Below are 14,006 nucleotides of genomic sequence, written 5' to 3'. Positions count from 1 at the left end.
TCTGATTAGCAACTAAAGTAACATCAGGAAACACTTGACTACTCAGTTTTAATTACTATACTTAGCTTCTCCACTACCTGTTATATGCATACCTAAGGTTGAGTTAAACATTCTGTGGAATAGAAACAAGTGTATATATTTAGAAAAAGAGCTTAAAACTACTTTAAAGATCTAAGGAAAGCAAAGGAAAAAGGCAACTTGTGGCAAGCAAGTTTGAAGTGCCTATTACATTCAAATATTTCATTGAAGTTCGATAGTCTTTAACAAATACATGCTTATATAATACATCATGTTTTTCCACAGCTAGTAGCATAATATGCCCTTAATATGTTCAACCCGCTTCACAAAGGGCAAAAAAAACATCAATACAGGATTTAAAATGGCACAAGTCAATTCCTGTTAACTTTAACAAATATCAGTCAACACTTTGCCAAAAAATAAAATAAAAATCCTCTCCTAAATACACCACAGATGTTTCCACTTCAATTGTAAAATCCCTGTGCAGATGCTATACTTAACAGCAGTATAAGTATAATGGTATTAGACTTATATAATGCAATTGTAAAAAAACTGAACATACAATATACACATTAAGTACATAAATATTTTGACACTTTCTTCCTTTTCTTTGATTATGTAAAGTCCTGCAAAAATATAATGGTCAAAGATATATTATTAATATTCATAGGGTTATGCAAAAATATACCTACAAATTACAATAATAAAGCAATGTGTTATTGAATGTGTCAGTCAGCCCAAGGTAATTTTTTTGGTAAAAATATGTGAACATTTAGTAACGTAAATGTATAGCCTCATGATTCTAATCAAAAGTAATGAAAGACAACACTAAAATAGGAAATTGGAGATAAATTAGCAAAAAAACCCAACCTTAAGACAAATTCACTAAGTAAAATTAAACATTTTAACATGTAAAATTATATATTTCTGCACAAATACTATGGAGATACACTGAAGAATTTAAAGACATTACAAAGCAATTTACTCTTTAAAATTAAAAGAATTTTTACAGCACTAGTGAGGTTAGATCTTCTGCAGTTATTTTAAATAAATAAATAGATAAATAAAATAACAATCTCTCAACAACGTGTAGATTAAAAAAACAAAACAAAACAAAAAACCCCAACCACCTCGCCCTCCCTCATGCTAGTCCTTTGTCTGAAGATGAAATCCTGGCCCCATAAAAGTCAATGGAATTTTTACCATTGACTTCCAATGGGGCCAAGATTTCAATCTGAGAAAATAAATTTGTTTTCAATGCAACTTATTTTATGAAGACAGCTTTTCAAAATTAGAACCACAATTAATTCATGTACTTTAAATAAGCATATCCAAGTATACCCAGTGTATCATAAATATACCTAAACTATTCTCCAAAAAGTTTGGCCCTATTGTGGCATCCGTTTTTAGGCTGAAATCCTCGTATTTCAGTAGGGACTTCTTGAAGATGAATAGGATAGAACAGTCCTTTTATCACATTACATGTAATTTATTTGAAATTCATATTACACCAGGAAAAAAATTTATATCAAAGACTAGACATTGAAAACTATCTAAAAATGTTTGGTAGGTTTTTAGTGATTACTGAGACTTCTTTTATTGTCCTAATAAATTTAAAATATACTGATTGAAATCCTTGCCTGACTGAAATCAAAGGCAGAACTCCAACTGACTTCAGTTGGGCCAAGGTTTAACCCAGTATCTTCAGAAATTAAAAGAAATAATAATATATATATATATACATACATACATATATATACACACACACACTTTAACTATTATAACATCCATACTAGTAAAAACTCGACTAGCATTTCCATAATAAAAAAGAGTTACTTTATCACATTTGAGAAGATAACGTATTACACTGCAAATGCAACACCTGACCAAACACTGAGTTCAGTGATTTTTTTTTCTTTGTGCAGTTTTAAGCGGACCTGATAGTATACATCAATGATTTATTGATTTATCAAATATTTAGACTGACTTTCCTGTTTCAGAAGGCCATATTCCATATTTCTAATGTTAATTATAGAATTACTAAAACTTAACAGAAGATGTATAATTGAATATCCTCCCTGATACAATACTTATTTTAATATCTGTCCTTATTTAAAAAATGGGTCAAATGCTATGCCAGTAGAAAACATTATTTTACTCCAAGTTACAAACTTTGGACCTTATCCTGCTTCCACTGAGGTCAATGACAAAACTCGCTTTGACTTATGTTATAGTAAAATCAAGCCCTAAAGCATGGATTTTTCAATCTCAGAGCAAGTCTAGACTACAAAATTAAATCGACCTAAATTACGTCGATGTACAGTCACTGCAGTAGCTTTTGCATGTTCATGCTATGCTCCTCATGTCAGTGGTGTCTCTCCTCACCAGGAACGCTTGCACCGATTTAACTGTCAATGTGGGGCATTGTGGGACAGCTTCTGAAAGGCAGCAAGTTGATGTAAGCAATGCAGTGACTACACTGATACTGCATCTACCTAACTACTTCGACCTAAGTGCTACGTCTCTCAAGGTGGTGGAGTTATCAAGTCGGTGCAGTGGGTGAGTTACATCACTGGGAGCTACATTTTAGTCTAGATATTTACAAAGTTAGGTCAATATAAACTGCCTTATATCGACCTAACCCTATAGTGTAGACCAGGGCTCAGTCTTACTCACATGATTCCCTGGAAGCAGAACCATATTAAAATTATAAAAGATATTACCTAGCTAAAATGTAGATATGTTAAAAGTACTAAATCTAGGAAAAACAAAAAATGTTTTTGCTTTCCTCTAAATCAGCATTAGTTTTCTTCTTTTATTTTTTAATTGAGTACCATTCTTATTTTTAAACAGCTATATCACACCATTTCAAATAACCTTTTTTTCTAAAAGACAGTTTAATCTAAAAATAACAATAAATTGTTCTGCACTCCTTAAGTTTTCTTAAAATCAAAGTAGATTTAGAGTCCACATGCAAATTAACATATATTAGTTATTCCAACCAAAATTTCCAGTTGAACCTGTCAGGTTTGCTAATATGTAGAGTAAATAATTACTCAAATTTGCACTGCTATCCTTATTAATGTAGATATATACTGTGTGTGACTGAGAGAGACAAAGAAAAATATAGAACAAGTCTAAAGATAAACAAAAATAAAAATGCCACACTTTAGCCCACTTTAAGACATGGAAAAATAGATACACTTATAAAGACTTGCAAAGGATGCTGTATATTAATTTATTTTATACAAATTATTAAGGGGCAATATTCAAGAAAAATAAATGAAAAACCAAAGAAGAAATCAAATGCTAAAGTTAGTGAAATAAACTTCAGAACTCAAACATAAACCAAAGACTGTTTAAGTCAACCTCAAATTCCATTTCAAAAAAGGACTTTGTCATTTTCAGCAACTCATATCCACCAAGTGAACAATCATACAGTATGTGGGTGTACCCTGCAGTTGCAGCTTTCTCAGCATCTGAGTTCTATGTTAAATTGTAACTCTACAAGATGTCTGATTATTTATTTATTTAATTTAAATATTGAACCTTCAAAGCACTAGATTTACCAGAAGCAACAAAACTACACACCAGAGTGTGTTAGTAATATATTAAAGAAACAAGTATTATTCCTCCCATTTCCACCTGCAAGTTAGACTGGCTTTAACAGCCTGAAGACACCCTATAGTAAATGACTGCTTTGGCAATACTGATAATACAAACAACTCATAAGCTTTTAACCAATGACAGAAAACATTATTCAGTCTTCATTGTATCCAAAACAAACTGCTATTGATATCCACATTTTAGAATTAATTAAAAAATGTACGATTACAGACAATAAAACTCCACTAATACTCAAAACTTCTAGGCAATTTCTTTCACACACAACGAAACACACCATCCATGTTTCTATAAGCAATAATTAACATCTAAAGAGCAAGACAATCCAATGTAAATAGCAGTATCCATCTGCAAATTAACCTAAATAAAATACTTTGAATTACACTACCGATGAGTGACTACTACAAGACCATCAATAGGTTTTTTACATTTCTACCCAGCCCTAAGATGGCAGCATTCATGCACAACTAAAATAAAGAATTATATCTCCTGTTCTCATTGTTCACTGTTTATTCCAGCAACATAATACAAAATTTGAATTAATTAAATAAATAAATAAATAGGTGATGAAGACACCTTAGTTGGCCATTAGATATTTCAAGTTCTTAGTATGAAAATTAATAAGAATGAAAAAAGCTACATACATTCTTAAAGCTACATGCATTATTAGTTTCTCTGTGCTTCTGTTTCTTAAGTATATATGGTAATTCCTCAGACTGATGTCCTGCTGTACCAAATTATGCCCAGAAAACTATCTTTCACAACAATGCTAAATTGAGACACTGAAATTTCAAATAATCTTAAATTTCTTTGCATTTCGTTTTCCTCCTTAAAACAAACAAACAAAAATTACTAAAGCACAACTTAACAACATTAAAAACAGGCGCAACACCATACAATGTTAAAACAGGTAACTTGGTAATAATGCTGCGACAAACTTCTTTTAGCAAACACCTTCCAAATGGTAAAGAAGTCATTTCATAAATCAAAGCCAGAGTTTTGTGTTCTCTTTCAAAATTAGGAAAAACAGCTTTTTTTTTTTTTTTTACTCTTACCTGTGTATAGTCAAAGTCAGAAAGTGGAGCTATACTCTTGATGTAGTCCATTCGAAATTGGTTTTCTGGATTGGCCAGTGGAACTGGGGGTATTAAAGTGCCCATTGCTGAAACTATAGTCTAGAATTGGATAAAACAAAAACAGACACTTTAATCTGGCTAAATCTAAAATACAGGATCAATAGAAGATAATCCAGTCTGATCAGCAAAATGGGATTTCTCTACACAATCCTAGAGAGCATAATACTTTTGGCTTCCAGTGTACAGAAGCATTTAAGCATAGTATAAAATGTGTTCTTACCACAATCGCATCTTTAACATTTTTCCGAATATCCAGTATTTTCTGTTTCTTTTCTCTGAATTAAAACAGAATTAACAATTTAATTTCTCTCTCAAACCAATTCATTTAAATTGCATTCAGAATATTTTACTGACTGCTTATTTGCTATTTAACCTTTATGACAAACTGACTGAAAAGAACAGTAAGAATATTTTCCATCCATCACTTTTGCACATTCTATAAAAAACAGTGAAAATAGATCTCTGCCTATTCTGTCACATTAGATAGTCATAACCACATCTGCAAAGATTTCCTGGTGGGATTGGAAGTCATTCCTTCATTTCTATAGCATGCTAAATCTATTCCCCTACAATTTAGAACACATACTGTATAGTTAAAAACCTTATATATCTAAAATTAGCACACAATTAATATTAAATACTGGCAATCAGTTTTTCAGAGAGAAATCATGTAACCCAAGAATACATGATGATTACATTCACGCAAATTGGTTTCAGTTTTATGCTAACCACCACCAGAAAAACCGCAGCAGCCCCGTCATCCTCTGTATGAATTGATATATATATCTATATTGCACACAGATACAATATTAGTTATTTGCTGCTATGCAAAAAGTAGTCGCCATGTTGTTGCTACACAGGGGCCTGTCAAGCGCTGCAGTAGCAACAGTGTAAAATACAGTAGAGGGGCAGGAGCAGAAAATACAAATATATAATAGTAGTAATTCCTTGAATTTTTCTTTGTTTGCAAGCCAGTGTCAAACCTCCAACACACACACAGGGTGGAGGAAAGAGATAAATTATTCAGTGTGTTGTGTGTTAATATGTTTCAAATGTATATTTACAAATAGAAGACACAAAATATCAATTATTCTTACTCTGAATTAAATCCATTGACATGCAGGATCCTCATTTGTTTCACAATAGTGCTTTTTCCTGATTCACCAGCTCCTGGAAGAAAAAGACAGAACACTGCCATGTACACACGTTTTTTTTTTGGTGACATGTTAACAGCATCTCCCACCTCCAACAGCATTTATATATATGTATCCATGTGGCTCCCACACAGAGCTCAATCTGTGCACTTTTCACATATTGCTCATTAAAATTGCCTGCATTTTTTGTATCTTACACACACACACACTAATCACATAGCTTTTCCGTTATACCCCTACCATGGGGAGCGCAGGCAACTGCACCTTCCTCTCCCCCCCAGCCGCCTTCCTTACCCAGCAGGAGCAAACGATGTGTGGCTTTATAAGCCAGTCTCTCTTTCTGTAACTGCTTCTCTATTTTTTTGTTGGCTTCTCGCTGCGCTTTCTCATCGATACGCTGATCTTCTGTTTTGCTGTTGCCCAAACACCCCATTGCTGCCGCTTAGGATGGATGTCAAATTGTGCTTTTTCTATAGAGATTTATTTACAGGAAATATGTAAGAGATGATAGGTATTTATATCCCTGCGACGGTTTCTCTTCTCTTTCTTCCCCCGGTCGCTCAAATAAAATGGTCTCTAGTCGCTTTCTGATCAAACACAGTTTGTTTTTTCTCCCCCAAAGAGGTACAAGGATCAACGGGAGAGAGAAAACGCTTTTAAGCTGAAAAAAAAAATCTGTACAAAAATGTCTAACACACAACGAAAGCGAGAAGAGCTCCTCCTGGAAACCAGCCTAACGCTGCTCTCCTCTCTCCCTCCCCTCCACACACACAATCCCTATATTTCTCTGTAAAGGTCTATTTTTGTCTTTCTGTGCTCAGCACTGCCTCTTTCTGTGAGACCAGGAAACAGTCAAACTACAAACCTCACACAAGCGAAGAGAGAGGGAAAGACGTAAAAGCTGGATGTACCTGGATCGTGTTGGATTTGTCCTGCAGCCTGCCAATTTTTTACCCCGAAAAGCGCCAAACTGTGTCACAGAAATAGAGTTCTAGTCTTAGGCTCCTACTTAAATTAATACTAATAAATAAAATAAATAAATAATCTAGATCCTGATGAATCCCGGAGAGCATGATTTCTACAAAAACCCTGAGCCAGTATCTGGAGCCTGCCAAAATTTTGGCCCCAAGATGCCAAATTCTGATTTTCTTCATAGAGAAGTCTAGCCCTGTGGTACCAAATATGTTCTGTGGTACCAAATATGTTCTGGATTTTGGTACATCAGACCTGCAAAACCCAGATCTCATTCATGGATCCTACCCCATCAATTTAATTTTTGGCTTTCAACCCCTCCCCCACGCCAAAATTCCTTGGCATTCATAGAGAACAAGTATAACTTACTATACTAAAAAAATCTGGATTCCGATACACCCGAGTACATGATTGCCACAAAAATCCAGCTCCTGCTCCTGCTCCTGGATGTTGGCAATTTTTGGCCCTAAACTCCAAATTCTAGTCTAAGCAGATAACAAGGGTAGCCATCCCTCCTATTACACTGGAAAGAATCTGGCTCCCAGTGCACCCCCTCCCATAGCACTGGAAAACATGTATCTGGTTTCTTCTACATCCTGCCAATTTTTAACCCTATTCTCCCCAAATCTGCTATCTAAATAAAGAAAAAAATTTAGCAGCTTCTTAATGCCCCCCAAAATTCAGATTGTTGTGAACTGGCATAGCAGCATCACAAAAATAGATATCCAGCACCTGGATCCAGATAGGAAGAACAACAACAAAAGAAAAACTTTCTCATTCTTTCTTTTTTAAAAAATTTAAATCCCCCAAATCCTACCAGCTAAATAGAGACATGCAGCTGTCCCAATTCTACTGCATAATCCAGTGTATATCCAGAATAACCCTATTCAATACCATGGTAAGGACACATAATATCCAGCATCTGGAACCCGCTGAAACAGTGTTTTGCGTTGGCCCCAAATTGTATCATCAAAACAGACAACGCATGCCCTGTGACGGCTCCTAGTTGGCCAGCAAAACCCAGCCCCAACATCTCAGGGCAAGAGCAATACGTGCACAAAAGGCACGTGTGTCCTTGCAGAATCCAACCTTTTTTTGACCACAAACCTCTAAATTCTAGTCTATACATAGTGACCAAGCATAGCTTCTCTTAGTCTACTTAAAAAAAAAAAAATCTAGTCCCTGAGCCATCCCAGCAGACATGCACTTTAAAAAAAAAAAAAAAAATCCAAACATGGACCCAGATCCAAAAATGTATACCCCCATTTTTCATCTATGCCCCCAGAATTATAATTTCTAGACAGACAGAGAGAATCACCATTCATTTACATTTACAGTCCTTAACTGGATTTTTCAAGTGCTCTTGTGTAAGGATGGATCAGGGACCAGATTTTGACACAGTGAAGTAGGAGCAGCTATACTTGGGGTAAAATCCTGGCCTTAATGAAGTCAATGGGATTTTGCTATATACTTCAATAGGGATTTAACCCTTGGTCTTTATTTAACAGATCATAGATGTTTGTGGCCAAAAGAGAGGCCCATGTGGGTTTTCACATTGCTTTTTCACTGAGATGTCAGAGCATGGAATTTTTGGATCAAGTAGAAGCAGCAACATGAGTTGTATATTTTGACAGTTCAATCTGGGAACTAGGGGCTAAAAACATGGCAGGATCCAGCAGGTTCCGGTGCCGAGTACGTGTCTTTGCAGTACAGTTGAGCAGGAAAGTATCACAATCTGGAGTTTTGCAGCAGAACTTGAGAAGCTGCTCTTCTTTATTTAGTCTGTAGAACATTTGAGTTTGGGATTTACAAATAAAAAGGTCTAGCTGGATAAAGGTGCCAGATAAATGTTTTTGCAGTGCTGCTGCATTACAGGGTCTGCTGCATTCTGGAAGTTATTACTCCCCCCAATTCCTTAGACAGTTGAATTTGGGAGATTAGGGTTAAAAACTGGCAAGGCCTAGCAAGAACCAGATCAGTATTTTTCCAGTGCTATTAGGCCAGAAAACATACAGATCCAGATTTTTCAAGTGAAATAGGAGCAACATTTGTTTTTTATTTAGATGATACAGTCTAAATTTGGGACCCAAAACTGTTGAGACCCATACGGAGTCAAGTGCAGGATGTTTTAGGCTTTCTTGCATGAGGATGCATTACAAACCAGAATATTTTGGTGCAGTAGCAGTAATTATACCTGTTCTCTATTAATGCCATGGAATTTTGGAGTGAAGACCAAAACCTGTTTGGATTTGGAAGGATCCATGTGCCAGAACTGGGTTTTTGTGACATTTATGTCTTATGTGCCAGGATCCAGACTTTTTTTGGTGCAGTAGGAGTAACTAGACTTGTTCTCTATTCAGGCATCAGAATTTGGGATTTGGGGGCCAAAAGTTGTCTGGATCCAGTTGCCAAATCTGGGTTTTTACAGTACCCCTAGTTCTGGTATGTGTTGGGGTCTGGAATTCTTTGGGGGCAGTCGGATTAGGAAGACTTGCTTTCTATTTTGATGATACAGAAGACTCTGCCAAAAATAGTCAGGATCCAGGTAGATCCAGCTTTTACCTTTTTCCAAAGGGGAGAGTGTTCCTTATTTCCTTTCTGTCCTTCCTCAACCCTATGACCCTCCCTGATCACTTCCTCTTGAGAAGGGATCACTTAATTTGGGAATAAACACATACATGAAATTTGTGCACGGAAAGAATAGAATTGTGTTTAACTACTATTATAATCCAGTCTCTTTCTCTGCACAAACTCAGTACTGCCTCTCTAGTCACAGTCAAACTACAGAACCCTACAAGTAGAAGTAAATACACCCTGTCTCCTATTGTTTTGGAGACAGATCACAACTTTGACACACACAAGCAGAGAAATAAATCTATTCTTTGAAAGTAATCTAATTATAATTCAATCTCTTTCTTTAGACTGCCCAATTTCAGCAATGCCTCCATACCAGACCAAGAAATAGACATTAGAACAAAATACTCCCAAGGGTAATGCTAAACCCCATACAAAAGAAGAGAGATACCTTCTACTCCCCCTGCCCATGCCCTTCTCTAGAGCCTGGACCTCCTGAGACAGGATCACAACGTGTTTTTGTTTTTGTTTTTTTTTTAAAGACACTTACACATTCAACCTATGCACTGAAATATAAGTTTGTGTGCCTGCAATCATAATTCAACCTCTCCCTCTGTGCTGTGGACAAACTCCGTTTGCCTCACTGTGAAACCAGGAAACTGTACACACCCTTCAAGTGAAGAGAGAGCAACTAATTTATTTCCTGCTCTCTCTCTCTCTCTCTCAGACACACTCTCTCCCTACTCTAGATCCTATTTCTCCTGAGAAAGAAGCATATAAATTTGAGACACACACTCAGATGGAAGCTGTGTGTGTGTGTGAGCATTGCTTCTCTTTGCGAGAGAACGATAACCAGACCCCTCAAAGCACACTTTTTCACTCCAATTCCGCTTGCATTTTGAAAGGGAGAAAGTGTCTATAAATAAGAAGAAATGGTGAGGATTAATAGAGAAATCACACGCAGATAGCCCAGGTTACTGCTCTCGGACTCCTCCTCCCCCCTCCCAGGGCGGGAGTAATGTAGCCCCAGCAGTTTGTACTGCGGTTGCTTTTTCTGCAAACTTCAGGTGGTTCTAAAAGCTGCAAATTCCTGGCAGCCAGAACCAGCAGCCTTCCTTCACATAGTCACCGCTGTGGATTTCAATCTGACTTCGTAGAAAGAGCAAGACTAAAAAAAAAAGGATATAAATAAAAACTCAAGCCGGAGTGGAGCAAACAGAGAAGGCAGGCTCTTCCTCCCTGCAAAGACGCCTTCACTTTCACAAAACCCTCTCTGAGCACGGCCACTATCCGCAAGCGCAGGCATTGCGCCATCCGAGGGACGCTATGAAGAGAGGAATCACACACACACCTCTCTGAGGAACTCCCAGTGCACCTACCAACTTTAAGGACACGCACTCAGATAAATTGAACTCTCAGCTGTACATATTGCTCTTAATCCCCCTACAAACAGGGGACTGAAGGGGAAGAATACTCTAACGCTGGAAAGGTAGCCAAGAAAAGGTGATCTCTTCGCTGAGAGAGAATTATTAGGTAGATCTGCTCCCATTAACCAATGTAGGCATCAGCCACATCTTAATACAGAAATGAAACGACAAAAAACTGTCAGTGCAATTATGCTACAGTTACAGATTTAAAAAGACATACAATGCAAGAACTAAAAAGTTAATTAATAATATTAATCTGACCACCTGGCGCATAATATTTTTGATGACAAGACAGTTAAATACAGACCTAAATTAAGTATGTGCCATGTGGAACAGTGAGCTCTGAAAAAAATTAGCTTTTTATCTTCGTGTGTTTAAATCTGTAACCTTGACAATGCATTAATAAAGAGGGGGTATGCATTTCGTTTTCCCCTCTAAAAGAAAAAAAGAAAGGAGATGAGTAAGAAAAACTGAGTGAAGATTAAATTTGCACTTATATGGCCAATGTGAAGTTCAAATCTGTTTAAAATCACTGGATAGCAATTTCATTGACGTGGACAGCTTGGAGAGGGCACAAGAATATAACCATTCATGAACAGAAAAGGAGTACTTGTGGCACCTTAGAGACTAACCAATTTATTTGAGCATGAGCTTTCGTGAGCTACAGCTCACTTCATCGGATGCATACTGTGGAAACTGTGGAAACAGTATGCATCCGATGAAGTGAGCTGTAGCTCACGAAAGCTCATGCTCAAATAAATTGGTTAGTCTCTAAGGTGCCACAAGTACTCCTTTTCTTTTTGCGAATACAGATTAACATGGCTGTTACTCTGAAACCTGTCATTCATGAATAGGTTTCTCAAGCAGAGTTTCAGTTTGGGCTCTCTTCCCTTTACCTCCATGACTCAGTTTACATGTCCCCCTTCCTATGCCCTACTCCTTCCCCCATCCTCAATCATCAGGACTCCCCTTGGCAATACCATGTCTTACTTCTGTCTTTTTCCGCCACCCTCTCAAGTCCTCAACAGCACACTCATCCCCCCATCTAAGGCCTCAGGATTAATACTGAAGGATAACAAGGAGCATAAGTAGGGGGTGCACAAGGGTGGGGGCTGTAGAGCAAGTGTAGTCAGGAGGGAGAGGGAAAGACCCACAGAGAAAAGCAGTAGGCAGACTGGTCCCCCAGGGAAGTGGTGAGAGCCATGTGGGAATCAGGAACTGGGATCCAGGTAACTGTGTAGCAGACCCGATATCTTCTGGTTACTTCAATTATAAGGCATCCAATGAAGGGCATGTGTGCAACGTGACTGATACCTCTCCTACTGAGCAGCAAGATGACTTCTCTTCCACTCAGGGAGGCTGGCCCTCATCCAGCTCTGCTGAAAAAAGTCTGGGAAAATGTCTACCCTCACTCCCCAAGCACTACAGGGGCTGAATTTAGATTCTTGTAAAGCAGGGAGTTCACAGCTTTGTTACTTCTTTTGTTTAACTGGAGGTATTTTTCTATAAAGACAGGTTATAGTATGGCAACTGTACATAAGTTTACAACCCATTGATAGTGGGCCAGGACCTGAATTTAAATGGGGGTTCTATTGAACCCACCATTAACCAGCACTCCAGGTTGCCTTTACTGCATGTCTGACACCACAGTCCTTGCGTTGGATGGATTTGTGATGTGCTAGGATTGCCTCCATATTTATTGCAAACACATCTGGTCTCTGATTTGTTTACCAAGGTAAAAGAAAAAACAAAAGGCATACATTTAAAATAGATGCACTTCAGTTCTTTTACTTCTTGATAACACTTTTATTTGGGAATTACAGTTTTCACGAGGCTGGCAAATACCTACTTTTTTCAGTTACTAATTATTCCACCATGTGCTACCTGTTCAAATTCACAGACTAGCTTAATGCTAAGGCCTGTAACAATGGTCAGTGGTCTCACTTGGCCGCTAATTTTTGTAAAGAAAATGTGCCTCTCTCTTGCATGGATCAAGGTATTCTATACATTTTTAAATGATTGCACAGTGATGTAATGCCTGTGTGATATACAGGAATGTTGGGAACATAATGGTCTTTATTTTCTGGATTGACTGGATATGAGTCAGGTTTACATAAATTTAATATCCATCACATGATAGATGTCAGTATCAGGTGACTTCAACAACTGCAGCTACAAAGTTGTGTATTTGGTTCAGTCCCTGATCTTGCATCAGGACTCCCTACTGCAAACGAGGGTTGCCAACTTTCTAATCGCACAAAACTAAACACCCTAGCCCCGCCCCTTCCCCGAGGCCCCACCCTTTTCCCCACCGCTTCCCCAAGGCCCTGCTCCTGCTCACTACATTCCCCCTCCCTCGGTGGCTCGCTCTCTCCCCCCCCCCACTCACTTTCACTGGGCTGGGGCAGGGGATTGGGCTGTAGGAGGGGTAAGGGCTCTAACTGGGGATGAGGGCTGAAGGGTGGGGACAGAAATGAGGGGTTCAGGGTGCAGGAGGGGGCTCTGGGTAGGGGCAGAGAGTTGGGGTGCAGGAGGGGGTATGGGCTCTGGGCTGGGGGTGTTGGCTCTGGGCTGGGACCAGGGATGAGGGGTTTGGGGTGCAGGAGGGGGCTCCAGGTTTGTGGGGGGCTCAAGGCTCAGGAGGGAGTTGAGGTTCGGGCATGGGCTTACCTCGGTCAGCTCCTCGTCAGCAGTGCAGTGGGGCTAAGCCTGTCCTGGCTCCACGCTGCACCCCGGAAGCAGTCAGCAGGTCCCGCTCCTAGGTGGGGGGGGGGGTCAGGAGGCTTTGCGCACTGCTCTCGCCCGGCCCCCCCGGCCCCCGGCTCCCACTGACTTCTGTTCCCAGCCAATGGGAGTGCAGAGCCAGTGCACGGGGCTGGGGCAGTGCGCAGAGCCCCGTGGCCCCCCTCACCTATGAGCCGGACCTACTGGCCACTTATGGGGCGTAGCGCGGTGCCAGGACAGGTAGGGACTAGCCTGCCTTAGATTTCAGCACCGCTGACCAGACTTTTAACAGCATCGTCGGCGGTGCTGACCAGAACCGCCAGGGTCCCTTTTTGACTGGGCATTCTGGTCAAAAACCAGATCTGTGCTAGCAGATC

General features: G+C 38.9%; 1 protein-coding gene across 2 annotated transcripts in view; it reads right to left on the bottom strand.

Moving 5' to 3' along the window:
- GNAL (G protein subunit alpha L) overlaps positions 1-14,006 on the bottom strand; it is a 331,001-nt gene that overhangs the window by 183,979 nt on the left and 133,016 nt on the right. Inside the window, exons 1-4 of one of the 2 annotated variants that reach the window (XM_037892877.2) lie at positions 6,227-6,732; positions 5,876-5,948; positions 4,999-5,053; positions 4,698-4,817 (exon numbers count right to left, since the gene is read on the bottom strand). In XM_037892877.2, the coding sequence (XP_037748805.1) occupies positions 4,698-4,817; positions 4,999-5,053; positions 5,876-5,948; positions 6,227-6,365 (387 nt within the window). In that variant the 5' untranslated portion in view covers positions 6,366-6,732. Of the gene's footprint in view, positions 1-4,697; positions 4,818-4,998; positions 5,054-5,875; positions 5,949-6,226; positions 6,733-14,006 lie in introns of those variants that run through there. The other variant, XM_037892876.2, reaches the window with a different exon arrangement.

This window comes from Chelonia mydas, chromosome 2 (assembly GCF_015237465.2).
Source record: "Chelonia mydas isolate rCheMyd1 chromosome 2, rCheMyd1.pri.v2, whole genome shotgun sequence".
Taxonomy (NCBI): domain Eukaryota; kingdom Metazoa; phylum Chordata; order Testudines; family Cheloniidae; genus Chelonia; species Chelonia mydas.
The sequence above is the reverse complement of the archived record's forward strand: the minus strand, read 5'-3'. Positions and strand labels throughout refer to the sequence as shown.